This window comes from Spinacia oleracea, chromosome 2, assembly GCF_020520425.1.
Source record: "Spinacia oleracea cultivar Varoflay chromosome 2, BTI_SOV_V1, whole genome shotgun sequence".
Classification (NCBI taxonomy): Eukaryota; Viridiplantae; Streptophyta; class Magnoliopsida; order Caryophyllales; family Amaranthaceae; genus Spinacia; species Spinacia oleracea.
The window spans coordinates 104,102,846-104,124,558 of NC_079488.1; the positions used below are offsets into that span (position 1 = coordinate 104,102,846).

At 34.1% G+C, this 21,713-nt stretch overlaps 3 protein-coding genes across 7 annotated transcripts; 1 reads left to right on the forward strand and 2 right to left on the reverse strand.

The window, feature by feature from the left end:
• Positions 1–2,409: 2,409 nt before the first annotated feature.
• On the reverse strand, positions 2,410–4,491 carry LOC110789873 (probable receptor-like protein kinase At5g24010). Its single transcript, XM_021994575.2, has one exon. The coding sequence runs from the start codon at positions 4,212–4,214 to the stop codon at positions 2,796–2,798; it is 1,419 nt and encodes a 472-aa protein (XP_021850267.1). The 5' UTR covers positions 4,215–4,491; the 3' UTR covers positions 2,410–2,795.
• Positions 4,492–7,141: 2,650 nt separating this feature from the next.
• Positions 7,142–11,656, reverse strand: LOC110788936 (uncharacterized). The gene is made up of 3 exons (XM_021993575.2): positions 10,707–11,656; positions 7,630–8,175; positions 7,142–7,455 (listed from the first exon to the last, which is right to left on the reverse strand). Exons 1-3 carry the CDS (start codon positions 11,508–11,510, stop codon positions 7,348–7,350), a joined length of 1,458 nt encoding a protein of 485 aa, XP_021849267.1. The 5' UTR covers positions 11,511–11,656; the 3' UTR covers positions 7,142–7,347.
• A 4,402-nt stretch (positions 11,657–16,058) lies between these two features.
• LOC110789881 (mechanosensitive ion channel protein 1, mitochondrial) lies at positions 16,059–21,533 on the forward strand. Of its 5 annotated transcripts, none has more exons than XM_021994589.2 (8): positions 16,059–16,215; positions 16,527–17,366; positions 17,455–17,732; positions 18,670–18,770; positions 19,011–19,118; positions 19,268–19,489; positions 20,560–20,691; positions 21,214–21,533. In XM_021994589.2, exons 2-7 carry the CDS (start codon positions 16,603–16,605, stop codon positions 20,662–20,664), a joined length of 1,578 nt encoding a protein of 525 aa, XP_021850281.1. In that variant the 5' UTR covers positions 16,059–16,215; positions 16,527–16,602; the 3' UTR covers positions 20,665–20,691; positions 21,214–21,533. The 5 variants fall into 5 exon arrangements, with proteins under 5 accessions (XP_021850281.1, XP_021850291.1, XP_021850304.1 ...); XM_021994599.2 differs by having other exon boundaries at positions 21,242–21,533; XM_021994612.2 differs by having other exon boundaries at positions 21,307–21,533.
• The last annotated feature ends 180 nt before the right edge of the window (positions 21,534–21,713 follow it).

Consider the following 21,713-nt stretch of genomic DNA (forward strand, 5'->3'; position numbering starts at 1 on the left):
TTTTTATTTTTTTTTGAAGGTTTCCAATTTTGAATTAAAATAAAAACTTAATACTATTTTCTTTTCATTTTATAAAAAAATGATGATTTAGTTAGTTGGAGATAGAATCTTTAGGTACGTAAGAAACATAGAGGTGTCATTATCTATGGTAGTGGAAAACTATAGATGCTGAGCAGTGGAAACTCTCGAGTGTGTACACTTGTTTTTTATACTTCATAACAAGCGTACACTTGTTTTATTTTTTATAAAAGTAATAGCAACCACCAATTTTTATTTTTATTTTTATTTTTGTTTTATATCGAATATATAAGAAGCAAATTTCTAAACAAGGATTTGATTTCCAATAAAAAATGATTGACTTTATATAGAGAGTGATACTCACTAATTTTGGCAAGCAATTGCATTTCGTCTGCTTGAAAGAATTAAGTTTGACTTTAAACTCTATTTATAATTAGTTTACTTTTATTTTTAATATTAATGTTGGTGAGATTGAATTAGATTTGTTGGTATTCGCGTGTGTGCTTGTGTCGGTTTCGTATTTATGCGTGGTGGACCAGAATTAGATGTGTGTCTTCTTGTGCCATTTCTATTTTTATTAGGGTAAGCCGTAAGCCGTAAGCCGTAAGCCGTAAGCCGTAAGCCGTAAGCCGTAAGCCTATTACGTATATGTATGTTGACACAATTACTAATCGAGCCCAGCGTCACTTCAAACTGTTCAGTGTCGATCGAGTTGTATTCTCCTACATTCGGTATCGATCAGCTAGAGTTATAGGGAGATTAGCTAGGAATCCTAACATAACCTCTAGGAGCAATTATAAACGAAAGATGATTTGTATATTTAACGACAATCTAATTACGACGGGGCTAACAACCAAACAATGACGGGAATAACCGTCGCAAATGTCTTTTACGACGGGTTTACGACGAATTTACGACGGGATTTCTATTAACGACGGCCCCCTTTTATGACGGGTTCGCGACAGGAAATCCCGTCGTTAATCAACGATTATTGGCCTTTCGCGACGGGAAATAATAGTACAATTTCTTGTAGTGTTTCTCCTCTCGTATAAGGAGAAAATGTCAGAGGGTGCACCGTAAACTCAAGTGCATGTAATATGCTCTAGCTATGCCCCTTCTGGGCAGCTAGCTAGAGCGGCGAGCCTAGGACTACTGGTCTACATATATGAAGTACTCCGTATTTTAGATTAAAAACATACTTTTCGTAATCAGTAGAAACCCTAGGAGGGATATCTACAGTTTTCATCCTACACGACTTAACACGTGATGACAGGAGGGGTGAATCTTCATGTAGTAAGACTGTAAGCGTGTAAAGCTGTTTTGTTAATCAATTTTTTCATGTTTTATGCTGTAAAGCTGTGAAGTATATAATAGAAGATGATGTTTTCATGTTTTGGGGGGATGATTAATGAAGTTATTTGTTTCAACGGGGTTCATCAGATTCAAAGTAATAGTATTAGTAGTACTAGTTGTATTATTACGCCAGAAACTGTATAGCCACCACATTCATGCCCCAACCAAAGCTGCAACTCGTGCCTCTCCCAGATGCATAGTTGAAATCTATCAGTCAGTGTAAATTACGTTTTCTTAAAGCTCAAATACAAGGCACAATTAATGCTTCGTACCCATCAAAATTGTTGAAATCTTCAACAATTATTTCCCATAAATATTTTGCATTTAAGCAGCTAAAACAATGAATACTATTCAATGAAACCTGAGTGAGGATAGCTCCATCTCCCTCTGTATGTTCATTCTTGTATGAGACCGGCTCACAAAGTTTTTTTTGTGAGGGAACTGAACGAGTACAACAGATTTAGGGAACCCAGCTTTCATCCATATTTCACCCGTTAGGAGCTAGGGATGATCTTCTGCATTTTTTGGGGGGTGCACTTTTAGCAGTAGATTACTCCATCTGCCAATGAAAGATTTTCCCGTTCCTGTGTATAACATGAACAAATATGCAGAAATCTCGATCCCTCCATATCGTCAAGCTAGACAGTATTTTTGTGGTTACTCTATGCACAATAACAAGATATAACAATTCTGCAGTTTGGTTGTCAGAACCTAGAACACAACCCTGGACATACCATTGGTTGTCAGAAACCTAACATGATGATTCAACAAGTATTAAGAAAACTCAAATTCATTGTCAGACTTTACTGATTGGAAAAAATGCTACTTATCCGTTATACAATGTATTACCCCTCAAAGTTCCATGAATGATAGATATATGGAGGAACATCATTCACAATTTCACTGAACAAAGCTAGTAAGAGTCCTCTCTTTCCAGCGAGCAAGGATGATCTACTCATTCCTTACTACTGATCAAATGATCAACACAGGAAACGAATAAGAATGAGATGACAGCAAGGAATTGCATAGACACAAATGGGGAGGAAAAATTACTCATTAATATATGACACCATTCAAACCAGAAAATTATTCTACGCACATATCCATTACAGTTGGTTTTCATTCGTATGCCTTCACCATATATAACAATCAAACAACAGGATCACTAACCTTAGAAAGAATGTTAACATTATATCAACAACAAAATAAATATCTATAATCGGAAGTCATTCACAAGTACTCCGTAAAAGTTATACTTACATAACTGAAAGGGAATCAGTCCATTTCACATCTAGCATTGTCTGAAGTCTCTGAACCAAAGTTCTCCGATGCCCATATTCGACCTTCAAACAAGACTAGGATTTGCAATTTTGCAACATACATACATACATTCACCTCCAAAAGGACCCAACTTGCAAAACGTACTACAAATATGTCGACTTCAAACTAACTTCAGAAATATCCACAGGCAAAGGAGACCATGCCACAGAATCACTAGCAGCCATTAATCTTTTCCGCAAGACAACAGATGCAGCAACCAACAGCCCAACTGCAGCAACAACAAGTACCAAAAAACTACTGTTTCCTCCTCTACATCTTCTCAGGATTGACTTTGCAGACACCATTCCATCAAGGCTATTCATTGAGTTGCTCATTTTGAAGACTTCTATTCCATTCAATAATGCATCAACCCCTGAAGATGAGCTCCCTTTTGAATGCCCGATACTAACTGTAATTACCCCATTTTCTCCATTCACCACGAAATCAGCATAGTAAGGGGAAGCTAAACTGTTTGTAATCGTTGATAGATCCAAATTTTCGATACTCATATCCCCATTAACATACACATTGAAATACAATGATCCGAGCACAGGACTAGCAATATCACAGAAATGGGTCCTCACAAGATACTTGTACCCATCAACAATCGGAAAACCCCATGTCAAATACTCTTTCGCAACACCAGAACTCGAAGCACTAACCACTCTCGCACTGTTGTACACATTATCAGGGGCAACTTCTCGGCTTGCTCCTCCCAATTGGTACTTAATTTTACCACCAAAATGAGCTTCTTTAGACCCATGATCTGATTCTAAATATCCATCATCAGTAGTCCATGTTCTCCACAAAGAATCATTAAAAGGGGTCACTTTAGCCCCTCCAACATTAACCCTAAACATAGTTTCAAATGCACTTCTAGAAATTCCATCAATTTTAATCACCCCATTAGAATCTACAAATTGGGCACTGTCCAAAATCAAATCCCTAGGCGCAGAAATAACTTCAATTGCATTGACAAAACCAAAATTGAATTTCTTCAAAGGTTTAAAAGAAAGTTCAAGTTTATCACTATCAACCCACAAAATATACTCTCTAATTTCAAGCGATTTCATGGTCAACCCACTAAATTCATTCAACAACAAATACCCATCAGCTAAAACATGAAATTGAGCATCTGAAAGATCGAAATTCGAGGAATCAAAACGGTGAAAATGAAGACGTACCAAATGAGCACCTTTCTCTTTGACCCGAAACGTGTATTTCGAGGGTTTTCTGAAGATTCTGACCGAGTTGTAAAGAGGGGAGACATCCCCAGATAGTTTGAACTCTAAATCAGTGAGTGGAATCGTCTGAGAAGCCGATAGGCGAACCGAGTGAGGAAGCGACGACTCGTCGCCGAAGAACTTGCGGTGGTCGGCATCGATGGTGGAAGGGGCGGATGACCCGCAGTTGATTAGGTGATGATCGGTGGGTGTAAAAGACGAGGAAACTTCTAAGAAAAGCAGGAGAAGGGGAAGAAGAGAGAGGAAAGAAAAAGCGGGAATGATTGAGGAATTCACCATTGCACAGAGAGACAACAACAACAGCGACAAAGTCAGAGAAAAGTCAAAAGAAGGAAAATTGTGAAAATGAAGAGCAGAGTTTCAGAAAACACGGATCTGGTAGTGGCGAAGAATTGGTATTGATGCTGCTGCTGCTGCTGCTGCTGCTGCTGCTTAATAATTCTAAAAATGGCGGATTAGTATGTGGATTAGATTAGACTAATCAACCTTTTTGGTTTGTACGCGTTTGCCATGTTGACAGCTATCGCTGCCTCTAATTAGTGGGCTACGGGCAACAATTATAAAGGGATGCGACAATGTGAGGACGTCCAAGGTAGGTGAAATGTGAATACCGTGAACCTGGTCTACCTGGTCACCTGGTGTCCTGGACTGTACGGAGTTGTGGAATATACACCATCCGTATTATTTAATTAGGGGTTACAATTATTTAATTAGGGGTTACATGTTAGACCAACACGCATACTAAGGAAAAAAAGTTGAACTTTTTTCTAAAAAAAAAAAAAAAAAAATTGAACTTGAATTTAATAAAAAAATTAAGAGAAATTCTCATTAGTACACTTGTACTATTGGCTTCTGCCAATGATACACTTACTTTTAATTATATTGCCAATGGCACACTTATTCCACTTAAATATTTACCATGATTTATTCCATTAAATATTTAAATGTGGTTAACTGGGTTAAAAATTAAAAAATTAAAAATAAGTAAATCTCACATTTTCCTTGTTAGTACACAAGCTGTTTAGGAGTACTTGACAACATTTAGAAAAAAAATCCAGCAAAAATGTGTGTTATGCCTTACAAAAATAAAGTCTCAATTAACCATATATAAAATTAGATTTTTTGTTGGGATTGTGTCGGTTGAGTACTAATTTGAGAGTTCACTTGTTGTGATTCTCTTGTTGTGTCTCCCCCTTATGGACCTAACGTTTTAGTTGCGTTGTGTGCTGCTCTTGCTATTGTTACTACAAATTCAGCGACTTTTGCCGCTTTTTCAGTAGCTTTCAGATTTAAGTGTAGACTGTGTTCAGTTTTGTTTAGGTTTTTAGATGATAAAGGAAGAAGAAAGGGAAAAAAAGAAGAGGAAGATATTTTAGGGTTCTGCTTCAAATCAAAGTGTTATGTTTTCTTCATTTTATTTTTATTTTTATTTTTTAACCAATGGTTAACTATAGTTAAAATATCTAATGGAAAAGTTCACCGTAATAACATTATAGGTGTATTATTGGCAAGTTAATTTTTATTGAGTGTATCGTTGGCAGAAGTCAATAGTACGAGTGTACTAATGGAAATTTCCCAAAAATTAATAAAGAGGGGTGAGGTAAATATTTTAATCAAAGAAAGAGAGTCAGGACAAGAATATTTTGGAGGGATGGGGATAAGTCTAATACTCTAATGAAAACAATTGTTCAATGTAGTGGTGACCCCTAAAATAAATTAGGTTTATTAGATGATCAGGAGGTGGGATAGGAAAGTTACTAAAAACATAAATGTGACCCCTAAAAAATGATGGCAGGAAGTAGTACGGAGTATATGTGACCCCAAAAAAACACGGAAGGAGTACTATTTATCTACGCCCATCGAAGATTGGATGCCATATAAATCCTCGACCACCCGATGATAGTGACCCGCAACACCATGTATGTGCCAAGTCTTGTCGGGAGGAGAGTTCAATGGCCCACCAATGCCATCAGTGCGGTGGAGGTAAGATGCAAGCTTCGAATTGGGATCCGCCTCCTCGTGAAAACGAGGGTAACGACGACAACAAGTGAGATAACTTGCCACCACTAAATGTTCAGAGGTGTTGGCCTTCTTACCAGACTCAACACGAGTACTTCGCTCCAAAGAAGTCCCCTCGAGAACCTCAACAACTCCACTCCCCGAAGCTTCACAAGCCAAAGACCCATAACCCTTCTTGGGTCGCTCCAGAGGAACCTCCATTTCTTCGCTCTCACTGGAAGATACGATTCCACTACAAACTTCTTCTTGCCTTTGTCTCGAGCCATACATTCTAAAAATCTTAGATCTAGAGTTTAGAAGGTGGGATAGAAGAGAAAGCAAAGGAAAAACGAAAAGCACAAATAAATACCTTCTTCAGAAGCATAATTCGCCAATGAGTCAAAAGCACTACAGTTTCGAAGCAAATTCGAAATGACGAAGTCATAGTAGCAGAAAAATCAAATCGCAAGTTTGCAAGAATTTGGGAGATTTCTGGAAAATGGCGAGAAATGTAAAGTGTTGAACTGATGAATACAACAAATATTTATAAAGGGTCAACCCTCAAAACGTTCCCACTGCGCGCCACTTAACTGCTCACCGTTGATCAGCGAAGTCGAAAAGGCGATTAATTGAAGGAAGAATACGTACCTGGTATGTGTCACATTTGAATTCGAAATTCAAATGAAACTGGAAAAAGCAACGGGCCGGTCTTTTTGCCCCAAAATTTGCCAGGTGGATTCAAATATCCATTCATTTAACCTTAAATGAAATGGGTCTGGGGGGACATGTTGTTTTGGTGCCCAATTAGCTTCCAATTGGGCTTGTAACCTAAAAGTCTACTAGGCTAATAAGTACATGCATGGCAGGTTCCCTCAAGGGTTCAAAATCCTCTTTATGACCCAAGACCCATCATAATAAAGCTCATCATCATTTATTAGGTAAGACGTACTAAAAATATGTCGCCCTTGTGCACATGCCAAGTTACGATTTATTTATTGCCTTCACACACAATTTAACCTAGAGAATTCTCTCTACTTCCTGAACCTATTCTTACTTAGGCATCGTAGGGGCTTTCCTTGGAAAACCCCGAAGCCAATTAATCTCACTTATGCAGGTATATTCGAGCCCAATACAATCAAGAACAAGGTAGATCTTCTCCATCAACCAATAGGCTTCATTCGAAGTCATTTATTTTGTACCCGGAACAATTCCATTAAATCTGCAATGATAATTTAATTTTGAGCTTTATCATATCAATTTCGGGAATCTAATACAAAAGGCTACCAAAAAAAATGGTATAGACGAAAATTAATCCCAGATTATAGGTACATCCTCTCAACATTTTACCAACTAAGCTAGTTACATCCACAGATAAGAGAAATAATAATTGCTATAAAAAATTTGCAACCATTTGTTAATATTGAGGTTGAATGGATTCCCCTTCTCTGCATTCCCCTACATCAATCACCACTGTACTTTTCTTTTCTGTACTCAACACCCTACAACAATCCCTTCTTGGAGCCTGCATGTCACACACATTAACATTTAACACATGATTACATGTCAACACCAACATATCAATATAAATATATAATAATCACAACTAATTAATAAGGTCTTGACATATTGGTTAATACTGAAACCTGTGTACGATATGTGACATAATTAAAAAGAAAGATAGAAGTAGAAGATTTACCTCATCCCACTTATGAGGATCAGTAGGCTTCTTAAAAACTTGAACCTTGTGAAACTTTTCAGGGTTCTCAGCTTTCCACCAACACCTAGGATGAGGCATTTGATAATGCACATACTCACTCGTAATCACATTAGTGTTTTGATTAATCTCCGCATTAGAAAGATAATAAATGTAAGGCGTTTCACAAGGGTGTTTGCTAAATGGCCTTGTGTTAAATGAGAAACTTGAGGGTTCATCTCTTTTGTACCAATTGAAGAATGTTCTTGATGGTCGTTGCATCTCTCGGGGTGTAACGTAACCTCGGATTATCTGCACCACGTATCCCCATGAGACCGAGACGGTCCAGTTCCTGGCTGAGTCGTAGCAAATGGATTGTTGCATTACAGACTCCGAGTCTATGTTGGTTGAAACTTTTAGACGTTGGAGGGCTTGGAGGCGGCTCATGTAAGGAAATATAGGATCCACAATATCTAGGTGGTGTAGTGTTACTAATGGTGCCACAGGATGTGCTGTTAATAGCCCAAATAGGTTTCCATGTACGTCAAACTGCCAAATAATATCATAAATAAACTTAGGTTAGTACAACGTACTAGCATAACAACTGCTACGAAAATGATAAATACGACCTTTAAGCCGTGTTACAATGATGACATGGCATGATTATGTGTCATCATTTAAATTAGAAACTAAAATATTTAACTTATATAATCTATTATACATGTTAAATAAAAAAGGTAGGAAAATCTTAATATTATATTTTGTTTCTTTTTTTTTATATCAACTACCTTATTTACAATTTTCATAGTAAAAATATCGCATTGATAGTAAAAATATTGTGACGAATCATAGCATACGTGGCACCTATATGTACCAATTAAACTCCGACACATAAGATTGCGACAATTAAATGTTGTCCCAACTTGCAACCTTTATCATCTTATAATGCTATTTGCAACCAAATTTAACCAATGACTCATGTAAACGTACGTAAAAAAATCATTTGACTCATGTAGCTCTAGGTGCATGGAAGTGTACCTAGAAATTAGTAAATAGGATGCAGAGAATTGGTAGATTATTCGTGAGGCCAGGTTTAATTACTTTTTTCCTCTCACTACTTTAGAGTCACAAAAGTTAATTTTAATGTCTAACATATAATTCAAAAGTGAGGGGGAAATAGTGGTATATTGTGCTAGATTATTAGGGACAAATAAATGACTTAATGAAAGGTCAAATATTCCAATACCTCCATCTTCACTTTGGATCATTTGAATGGTCTACCCCACTAATCAAGGCATTGACACCATATTATGGGACATACTTCTATATTTTGGTTGGTTAATTAGTGGAACATTCAAATGGTTAATTAACAAAATAAAGGACACGTAGTTTCAATGTTAATTTAATCCACACGTCAGGGAGAAATTGAGGATAGTGAGTTTCAAAGTTGGAATGAAAGTAAGGAAGACTACCAGAAGAATTTAGTCATGGATTGTGAGTATCATCTAGCTCCCCAAATTAACTAGTATTGTTACAAGTTTGAAGAAGGATGTGATAATGTGATAAGTCTCATCTTTAAGGTCCCTCCCTACAAATAGAAAAGGTAAGTATGCCGTAAAATCGGCTAAATCTAATATTGTGCTCCTACTACGTACTACGTATGTGATAAATTCATAAATCTGACAATGAAAGAGTGCGTTGACACGTTGTGTGTTGTGTGTACGTGATGTCATGTCATATGCACTCATATAAAATGACAGTCAAGCATCAACACTTAAAAGTCGTGTGATCAAGGCATAAACTTACTAGTTACAACACAATTAGTAGTCTAACACTTTGCCAAACACAATTTCTTTAATTTACCTGAAATATTCAATCTCCAACTTTTGACTATACGAAAATGATAAAGGTCGCAACATGCGACCTTTAAACCGTGTCACAATGATGACATGACATGCTTATGTGTTATGATTTAAATTGAAAACTAAAATATTTAACTTATATAACCTATTATATATACATGTTACAAAAAAAGGTAGGAAAATCTTAATATTCTAATTTGTTTCTTTCTAATTGACTAACTTATTTACATATTGTCATAGTAAAAATATGCATTGATAGTAAAAGTATTATAATGGCGCATATCCTACGTGGCGCTTATATGTACCAATTAAACTCCGACACGTAAAATTACTACAACTAAATGTTGTCGCAACTTGCGATATTTATCATCTTGACTATAAGTTTTAGTAACACAATTAATTGAAAAGGAAAAAAAATGTAAAGTTGATTTGTAGTAGTAGAACCCAACATATACCAATTACTTTTACCGTTTAACATCAAAAGCACGACCTTTAATTTAATAAAGCGTTGTATATACGTTTTTTTAACCCCATGAAACTCAAACAGAAACTGACAAGGCAAGCCCTCATTTTTGTACATATGGTTACCTTAAAAACGTGAAACTCAGAAAACAACAACACTAACCATGATTTGTAAAATGGAACTTGAAAAAATAACGTGACCAACATGCAATTTTATTCAAAATAATAGGTCGATAAAAATCATAAAAGACATGAATATATAATGTGCCTAGGAATAATCAAGAGCGAAGCAAGTGTTCTATAAAACAGTCATATTCATAAAATCGCTAATGTTAGCAATAAAGGATAACTATATGACTAAAAATTATTACTATTTGATTAGAAAGTGTAACTTTTTGATTAAATAATAAATTAATAATAGTACTAACGTACTACAAGCGAGAGTGATGGATAACTCAGTTGGTTAGAGCTTTCATCCCGGTTTCAGGTGATCCTGGGATCAATTCTCATCCCCGCCCTTGTGGCTCATTTACACCAAAAAAAAAAAAAAAAAAAACCAACTTACTACAAGTACTTGATTAACTATTTGATTAAAAGTATGATATAATTATTTTATCACATTGATTTAACTATTTGATTAAAAGTATAACTATCTGCCCTATATAAGTTTTTGTATTAAGAGAGTCATTATGCTTAGTAATGATTAATTTAATTAACCTAGTAATGTGACAAGTGAATTATGATATGAAGACGAACCTGATGGAAACCGGGTTCTTTAGTGAGAGGAACTCCGAGCTCAGCCATACAAGCGTGAATCCGATCATCCGAACCGTACAAACCCGTATACCTTTGTATACAACCATCTTGCATCTTTTCAATAGCCAAAGCTAAAGGATAACTTATAGCAAAACCTCCACCTCCAAAAGCCATATCATACGCAAAATTAATATTCTGCATATGTGTTTCCGAATTACTCCCAATATAGTACATCTTGTTATGATCATATTTTTGTAAAACCCTAACCAAATTATCCGGGAAAAACACGGTGTCATCATCTCCCATGACGTACCACCGTACGTCCTCCAACCCCATCCGAACCATCTCCGATACAATCCTCGTCATCCGGAGTGCAGACCGGGACCCACGCCGATACGTGTACCCGAACTTCGAGGTATCCTGTGACACCTTTAGGGTCGGGAACTTGTCCGGGTCGGAGAGGTGGATACGGCGGTCTACGAAGATATACCCACGTGTGAAGTTGGGACGCCACCATAATTTAATAAACTCTTTGCGACGGCTCCACTTACTGGCGGCAGCACCAATGCCGAAGACAATGTGGGGGAGACCCGTGGGTTCAGGGAGCGGGTCGGGTGGGGATTCGAGTAGAGTAATACGGGTGAGGAGAGGATCATGATCATCAGAAGGAGGTGGAGGAGAGTAAAGGGTTTTAAGAGAGAAGAAAGAGAGGAAGATATAAAGGGAAAGACCAAGGAGGAGAGAGATTGCGAGTTTTGGTAGAGAGAGATTGAAGGAAGGGTCTGATGAGTGATGTGCCTTCATGGCTCTCCTCTTTTGTTATTGTTGTTGACGTTGTTGGAGGAGAGAGAAAAAAGAGGGAGGTTTTAGAGAGACAAGGCGCAAATATCTAAGGAGGTGTTATTCAGGTGAGAAGTGTTTGAGTTTTGGCAGACTTGTGTAACAGAAAGTACCAGATTGGTCATAGGATTATTTGCAACCTCAACAAATTTATAATTTATACTCCTTAGTGGAGTAATTTATATATATACGAAGTATTCCGTATATATTTGGAGTAAATATGACGTACGTATGGAGTATTATTTAGTCCGTGTTGGAAAGGGTTTTAAGTTTGTACAAACATGTAATTACTAATTAGACAATATAGAATCTTACAAGTATTTCTAATAGGAATTGAAGGGTTTGAGTTTTCGCAGAAAGTGTGCAACGGAATAACAGATTTGTCATAGACGATTGAGATTGGTGGTTCAAAAGGTCTTGCGTGCACAAGGTGTATAATAAATTTATTGTACACCAAGATAACTTTAACTATTTTTTTTGTAACTTTAACTTAGTTTTGATTAACTTTTATATTAGTAAAAAAAATTGATAGATTAATATTTTAAAGTTAAAAGGTTAAACTATTAATTAAATACATTATTAGTGATTTTGAAGAAAAAAGTTTTACTAAATGAAAAAATTTATCACTTAAAAATAGATAACTTTTACATATATATACTTAACTTTTAAGCATTTTGAGTTAACTTTTACTCCGGTGTACAATATTTATTGTACACCCATTGTAAATAAGAATTTGTGTTGGCAGTTTACCAATTAGGGAAGCCTTGGTAGCCAAGGTATACTAGCTAGCTCTTGCATAAATACGAAGCGATCAATACATCAGATTATCGGCAACAAAATTTTCCCTTCAATAATATTTACTCAAAGTTCTTTTTAACTACCTAATTAGACACATGAATCTTTAAAAAATACCAAAGTAAAAATTAGTATGTATTAAACACCAAAGTAAAAATATAAAGTTTTAATAAACACTAAAGTGAATAAGGATGTTTATAATACACCAAAAAAAAAAAAAAAAAAAAAAAACTCACTTAAGTCGATCATTTTCTAATTACAATTTGAAATTTTAAATATAAAAAATAGTTTTTAAAATAAGAAAAATTAGTTGTTAATTTTTTTTTAAAAAAATAAGGTTTTATTTCCTACGAACAAAAAGTTCATCTCAATATCATTCACACCTGATGAGTCAAGTGGTTTTTAAATCTTTTTTTTTTTGGTGTGTTTTAAATACCCTAATTCACTTTGGTATTCAATACATACAAAAGATTAAATAACAAGTATAGAGTACTAAGGAGTAGGAATTGGGGTTGGCTCAAATGGTGAGTTTTTCCTTCTTCCCTAGCATAGTTTAGGGTTCGAATTCCTACTCCAAGCAAATGGGGTTGAGGGAGTATAGTTGTTAATTTGATTGAAGAATATAATTAATAATAGTATAACATAACTATTTAATCACATTGAATAACGTAACTATTCAATTAAAAAGTATAACTACTCCATAGGAGTATTGGATAAGAAGTTGGTCTTAGGCTCCGTTCTGTTGGACTTATTTTGACTGAACTTATTTGAATTTAACTGGACTTATCTGAACTTATCTAAATTGAACTGAACTTATATGAACTGATTTTATTTGAAAAAAAATTATTTTATATGAATTAAACTTATTTGTGTGTGAAAATGTCTGAAAAAAACTTAGGAAAAATTGATATTATCGGTCCCAACTATGGCCGATTTACTTTAAAAGGTCCCAACTTTTGATTATGTCAGGGTGGTCCCAACTATAGAGAGTGTTTTCCAAAAATGGTCCCTTAGTTAAAATTAAGTGCTAAATAACTTAATTAACACTCATATCTCTCGTGCAATAATCATATTTTTTAATTAAATGAAGTAAATGGAACAGTATGATATGCTTAAATCGACTTAATTAATAGTTTAATAAACCAAAGGACCATTCTTGGAAAACACACCTTAAAGTTGAGACCACTCTAGAATAATCAAAAGTTGGGACCTTTAAAAGTTAAACGGCCATAGTTGGAACTGTCAATATCAATTTTTCCAAAAACTTATTTTTGCTGAACTTATATTATCTGAACTTAACTGAATTTATCTGAACATAACTGAACTTATCTAAACTTATTTTTGTCTGAAATAAATCAAAATATGTCGAACATAACATAACCTTACTAAAACCGATTCATACAAGTATTTATGTTAGAAGCATATACAACTCTATATTTCATACTCCCTCTGTTTTTTTTTTTCTATTTTTATTGCATCATTTTGATTTGGCACTATTTATATACTCCGTACTAAGTTTGACTAGCTTGATTTTCTTTTTTTTGCCACTATATAATAACCAATTGTTATTATGTAAATTGTTGTTGGATTAGTAAGAATACATATTTTCACACTTTCAACTTTTTATAATTTTTACAAATATTGGACAAAATTATATCGATGCTTAAAAATTTATTGTACACCTTATCGTGCAAGAATTTGGAAATTTTGGTGCAAATTTTATTTAACTCGAGCGATTTCCTTCAATATTGTTTAAAGAACGTCAAATTCCCAAAATGCGCCACTTTTTAACTTAATTCCCACCATACCGTCCACGTCAGCATTAAAACCGGTCTTTTTTTTTTTTTTTTTTAACGAAGCGTTACTAAACCACTATCTCAGGTAGCGGTTGACTTAACTAAACCTCTATCTGAGATAGCGGTTTATATGAGATAGCGGTTTATAATCACTATTTATAAATGGTAAGAAAAAAAAACGCTTTAGGTAGGGATCGAACCTACGACCTTATACTTAGGAAACAAACGTTCTATCCACTACCGCCATCTGAGATAGCGGTTTTGTTTTAAAGCAAACCGCTATCTCAGATAGCGGTTTATAACATTGAACCGGTTTGCTTTAAAACGAAACCGCTATCTCATATGGCGGTTCAGTGCTGAACCGGAAAAAAAAATTACTTCACTTTTTCCCTTGCTTACGTGAACGGTATGATAGAAAATAACTTAAAAAGTAACATATTTAGGGAATTATTTGAATCTTTATGCAATATTGAAAGAAATCGCTCATTTAACTCTTCGATATTTGGTTAGAAAAGATATTGGCCTTGTTTGGCAAATGGCTTTTTGCTGGCTTTTTGGTTGGCTTTTGGCTGTTGGCTTTTTAATCTGGTCAAACAGCCAAAAAATATGTTTGGTAACTGGCTTTTTAGCTTGCTGAAAAGCCAGCTTTTCCGCCAAAAATGAAAAGCTAGTAACACTAGCTTTTTGGAGTTGGCTTTTGGCTTTTCACTATCTAAATTACTTTTTTGTCCTTGTTTTTTGACTAATTAACTAATAATTAATAATTAATAATTAATAATTAATAATTAATAATTAATAATTAATAATTAATAATTAATATTAATAATTAATAATTAATAATTAATAATTAATAATTAATAATTAATAATTAATAATTAATAATTAATAATTAATAATTAATAATTAATATTAATAATTAATAATTAATAATTAATAATTAATAATTAATAATTAATAATTAATAATTAATAATTAATAATTAATAATTAATAATTAATAATAATTAATAATTAATAATTAATAATTAATAATTCATAATTAATAATTAATAATAATTAATAATTAATAATTAATAATTAGTAATTAATAGTTAATAATTAATAGTTAATAGTTAATAATTGATAATTAATAGTTAATAATTAATAGTTAATAATTAATAATTAATAATTAATAATTAATAATTAATAATTAATAATTAATAATTAATAATTAATAATTAATAATTAATAATTAATAATTAATAATTAATAATTAATAATTAATAATTAATAATTAATAATTAATAATTAATAATTAATAATTAATAATTAATAATTAATAATTAATAATTAATAATTAATAATTAATAATTAATAATTAATAATTAATAATTAATAATTAAAAGTTAATAATTACGGAGTATTAATTAATGACTATTAACTAACAGTGAATAATTAATTAATAATTAATCATTTATTATTAATGATTAATTAATAATTATTAATTATTATTAATTTAATTATTATTAATTATTAATTATTAATTCTTAATCATTAATCATTGATTATTTATTATTAGTTATTAATTATTACTCCGTAATTATTAATTAAAATAATAATTTATTAATAATATTGCATAAAGTAATTTATGTTTAATTTATATTTTATTTATTTGTAATTACGTTTTACTCCGTACACAATACACAGTATGTATTGAAAAATGAATAAAAGACATTAAATGTCCTTAAATGTCATTTTACATAGCTACAGCCAACAGCCAACAACTGATTTTACCAAACATATTTGTAACCAATCCATAGTCAAACAGCCAACAAAAGCAGCCAACTTGAACAGCCAGTCAAACCAGCCAAGTAAAACAGCCGACAGCCAACAGCCAACAGCCAATTGCCAAACAGGGCCATTAGAATTTTGTTTTAACCGTTTAGCCCCTTAACGACAGACAACTTTCTGGCTTCGCTATTGATTCTCACTTGACCAACAAGAAAAGAAAAAAGAAAATGGCAATTCATTAGTCATCTTCTTTAGCTTGAATCATCGCTAATTCAGAAATTTACCCAAATTTCTGCACCCCCAAAACTGGTAAAATTTTCTATTTCTCTTAATTTCGTCATTTTTGTATGATTTTTTTTCCAACTTTTGAAATTCAAGTTTACATTGTCAATTTCTCATCATAGATTTCGCGTGGGTCACCTAAACTCAATTTCGAGCGAGTATATATTGTTAACGTTTCTACACATCAATACAAATCAATTGACATATTTTCCTGAAGTTTATCATATATCCGGATTCAAATTATCAGTTTCCCCTTCTGTATGTTGAAAATCCCCTATTATTTTCGTATTGGTGTTGTTTAATTTGAGTATCTGATTATTTGTCTGGTTAATTTGCAGCTTTGAAGTGATAATTTTGATGGGGATTTTTCAAATTTAGTCAATAGTGGAATTAATCCAAATTTAGATAACGATAATGGCCCGCATTTTGTCGTTGAAGTTGAAATCTCTTGCTAGTTCTGTTCTTACTTCATCAAAATCAATGTTATCTGGGTCTTATATAAATTCGATGAGAGTTGGTGATCATTTTCAGGTTAGGCCTATTGCTGGTTATTTGGGTCATAATTATCACACTGATACTCATAGTAGAATGTTGAGTTGTAAGCCTAGAGCTTGTGCACAACTATGTAAACCCAGTTATGGATCAGCCTTTTCACCCACTTTGTCGAGTTACCGGGTTTTGAGTAGCTTCCCTTTGTCATCTGTGTCGGGTTGCCTGTCATATTCGTCCTTCACTGGTGGTACAAGGGATAATAAGGGTCTTGATGTTCCGGAAGCTTCTGGAATCGGTGATGGGATTACTTCTGGGAGTTCTGAGTGGGCAGATAAGATGAAGGATGTCTGGCAGTCTGTTGTAGATGCTGCTACGTTCACGGGGCAAAAGGCTAAGGAAGCCTCTGATGAGTTAACTCCCTATGCACAACAAGTTTTGGATACTCATCCATACCTTAAAGATGTTGTCGTACCTGTGGGTAGCACATTCACTGCTGCTGTACTGGCGTGGATGGTCATGCCAAGTATATTGAAGAGATTGCACAAGTATTCAAATCAAGGATCGGCCGCTTTGCTGGGTGGAACTGGAAGCATATTCGCTATTGAAGTACCGTATGAGAAGAGTGTTTGGGGTGCATTACAGGATCCAGCACGCTATCTGACGACTTTCATGGCAATTTCTGAAATGTTAGTGGTAGTGCTTATATATGTTATTGCTGAGTAATTTGTTCAGTCACATAATGTTTATTCAGATAATTAATTAATATATGTGCAGATGCTATTTGGTTGCTCCACATTCTGTTGCATCCCAGTTAATTGGACAGACTTGGAAAGGGGCAGTCGCCCTTTCATTTGTATGGTTTGTGCAACGATGGAAGACAAATTTTTTTGCTCGTGCTTTGGCTGCTGAGAATGTTCATCTACTTGATCGAGAAAGATTGCTTACTTTGGACAAGATTTGCTCTGTTGGCCTTTTGGCCATTGGAGTTATGGCTTTAGCAGAAGCATCTGGTGTGGCTGTTCAGTCTCTTCTTACTGTTGGTGGTATTGGGGGTGAGTAATCTAAATTGCTAACCTAGGTGCTCTTCAGTTCTTTTCTTACATGTTTTGGTGAACATTAACCTTAAGCATATCATTGCAGTATGAGCCTTGTGATGGTCCCTTGTGATAGTATAGATGCACAAAGACAAAGTAAAGACACTCATGTCTACTTTGACGGCCCGTTTGGTAGCCGGTAATAAATGGTAGGAATGGGAATAAAACTAAGTGTAATTTGGCTAGAAAATAGAATCATGATGTCCATGGTAATGAAATTTTGTCTCAAACTTGGTGTTTTTCTTCATAAATTTCCATTCCCTAAATGGTAATGGATGGTAATGGAAATTTATGAAGAAAAAGAGATAAGTTTGAGTGAACTAGCATTACCATGGGAATGAATATTGTTTTTCCTTACAAATTTACATACAAATTCATTCCAATTGACACCAATCATGGGCGGCTACCAAACGGGCCGTGAGTTCTTTTGTTCGTTTATGAGTTATGCATCATATCGCAAGTTAGTCATCTTCAATAACAGCTGTCGTTCAGACTACTTCAGCATCAAAAAAAATTCAAGTCTAGTTGTGATAGTTACTCAATAGTAGTTTCCCTTAGGGTGGTGTGGATTTTATTATGTGTCAACGGTATAGTTGGGAGAGGGTAGGACTTTGAAAGGGATAAATATCTCCAGGTCTATTGTGCTCTATGCTTTTATTAAGCCCACATTCAAACATCAAATTGACCTTGTTTTTTTTTCTCTCTTGAATATCTCTTGGTTCACATTTGAATATATGATCCTTTGGCAAGAGTTTATGCATTGCTCTGCAACTTGCAAAACTTTGATGTTTACATTCATTTGCTTCTTATTTTATCATCCCGTGCCTAACTTTTATTTGGCAGTTATTAGTGTTGTAACCACTCAAATGCGGGTTTATTTTTGTTTTTTATCCAGGAGTTGCCACTGCTTTTGCGTCAAAAGACATACTTGGTAATGTTCTTAGTGGATTGTCTATGCAACTCTCGAAGCCCTTTTCACTCGGAGATACAATCAAGGTAGGATGCTAGCCTCTATTCCATTGTTCTACTCCATTTAAATAGATAATTACCCCTTGTCCATAGATTACCTTGCTTATGGTGTAAACTGGTTGTAACAATGTCCTATTGTCCTCTGTCTTTTCAAGATACTAACGTGATTACAGCTTGTTTGGTTTTTCTTTTTCTCTCATTAGTGGATTTTTTGTTTTTTGTGGTTTATTTTTGTGCCCTTAATTTGTTATTTCTTATTCTTTGTAGGCTGGATCAATAGAAGGTCAAGTGACGGAGATGGGTTTAACTACAACTTCGCTATTGAATGCTGAAAAGTTTCCCGTGATCGTTCCAAACTCTATGTTTTCTAGTCAGGTGAAATCTTCTTTTCTCCATTAGTTCACTTTTGTTCTTGACTTTGCCAGTTTGCATTACGGAATAATTTTCCTCAGTACTCTGTCATTATCTTTATGGTTAGAGTTGTACACTTTTTTTGTTTATTTTTGTCATTTTCACATCTGCAGGTCATCGTTAACAAGTCTCGAGCTGGGTGGCGTGCTTATATCAGTAAAATTCCATTGCAGTTCGACAATTTGGAGAAAGTTCCTCAGATTTCAACTGATGTAAAGTCAATGCTGGAGTCATATCCCAAAGTTTTTTTGGGACGTGAGGCTCCTTACTGTTATCTCTCTCAAATAGATAGTTCATATGCTGAACTGACTCTTGGATGCAATCTCAAACAACTGGTACTTTCCTTTTACTCTAATCTGAATGTATCTTATTAGTATTATTATCATTTAGCCAATAGAGTATCAGGTGCTTGTGTTCATTAAAGTTTCAGATTGCTAATATGTTGCTAACTCACTTTTAGCAAAGGTTTTTCCTACATTATGAAATTGTAGCTAATGTCACATCGGATTCTGGAATTGACTATATAATTGATATTGATATTTGGTATCGTTTCCTGCCTTGCATTTATTTGAGAACTGCAGTTACGGTTTTCACTCTTATAACTTGCCCCCTCAGACAACACAAATTCTTATTTACAATGGGTGTACAATAAATATTGTACACCGGAGTAAAAGTTAACTCAAAATGCTTAAAAGTTAAGCTTATATATGTAAAAGTTATCTATTTTTAAGTGATAAAATTTTTCATTTAGTAAAACTTATTTCTTCAAAATCACTAATAATGTATAAAATTAATCATTTAACCCTTTAAAATATTTATCTATTAATTTTTTTTACTAATATAAAAGTTAACCAAAATTAGGTTAAAGTTACAAAAAAAAGGGTTAAAGTTATCTTGGTGTACAATAAATTTATTGTACACCTGGTGCGCGCAAGACCTTTTGCTCAAACAAATGCCACCAGCCCATCATAACATGAACTTGTTTTGAGGGTATTTTTTTACATATTCAATACACTCTCTTGAGTTTGTATGGTTCATGTGATTTACTTTTTGCTTATCAAGGTTCAAAATTTATGTAACAAACCTGATGATTGAGAATTTTGCGCTTTTTTTTTTATCTTTTTGAGGGAAGTTTATGACGGGTTCATATATTCACCTAAGCTTATCTAGCATCATAGTAAATGTTTAATATGGACTATGGCTTCCTACAAAAAGGCTAGGATTCATTTGTGGTATATCTTCTAGATTTTGTTCCTAGATTGACATTTCTTACTTTTTCTTTCACTTCCTATGATATGGACAATGACATTTCGTACTTTCTCTTTCACTGTGGAAGTTTCTTCTTTGCTTGTGAGACTTGAAATGATAGAACACTTATATATGTACTTTTTCCCGGTGAATGTAGAGCAAATCGGAGAGGTATTCCGCGGAGCAAGATATCCTTCTACAATGCGTCCAAATAATTAAGCAACATGGTGTTTTGTTGGGAAACACGCAGCAATATAGCTAGTGACTTTCTTCAGAGTGGAACATCCAGGTTTTCTCATCTGACCTTACTATCTCAAATACATGTATTCAACTTGATACTTGACCATTACAAGTTACAACTATGGTCATTTTCTCATCTTCTATGTTCAAGTATAATACACTTCAATAAGATCATTCATATTCATACGAGATACTACTCATACTAACCATGTCCATATCCTAACTGGTTATGAAAGCTTAACTTATAGAAGTTTACTCTCAGGCCTATCCCCTCAAATGAAGCTTTACCGTGATTTTACTAAAATACTACCATAATTGTCTTTTCCCTATAATCTAACCACTCATCTAGTCATAATGTATTTATATGTTGAAAATGTGATTTTTTTTTAACATCTCAAAATAGTATGGAGGGAGAAGCATTTATAAGCAATGCTAAAGACTGCTTTTACCTGTTTTCTGGCTGCTAATCTGTAGTTAATTTGTTCTAGGAAAACTATTTTCCTTACTTTCCCTATTTCAATTGTTTTCTTTTCTTTTCCTAAGAAAGTTTTGATCTTTTGGCTGAGTGTAGTTTGTTGTCTACTTGGACATTGGTGTAGAGACAGATACCATGCATGATGACACACCAAAGGTGATTTGATTTCTATGGCTTCTCTTGTTCCAGCTGTGCAAGTCTGTTAGGGAGGAAATGAACACAGGCATTTTTCTAGGATCATGAAATGGCACGCATTTTTGTTAAATACATTACACTGCATCTACATATCACAAAATACTCCTCAAAAAAGGGGAAACTTTAGACTCTCTGATTGAGATTGTAGTTGTTTGTGATCGTCATAGAATCTGCTCTCTGAACAGCTGAAAATTTTAAATCAAAGAGTTGAAAATTATGGATGTCGTTGTGCTACCTTGAGTGTAAGTTGCAAATTTCCGCTTTTTTTTGGGTATGTTTATGCTCCCCTTATACCCCGCAACACTTGGGTGTGGCGGTTTTGATACTACGGAGTATTTATCTTGAGACATCAGAAGTAAGCCCTTAAAAAATCGCCTTTTGTGAGAAGATATTTTCCTACC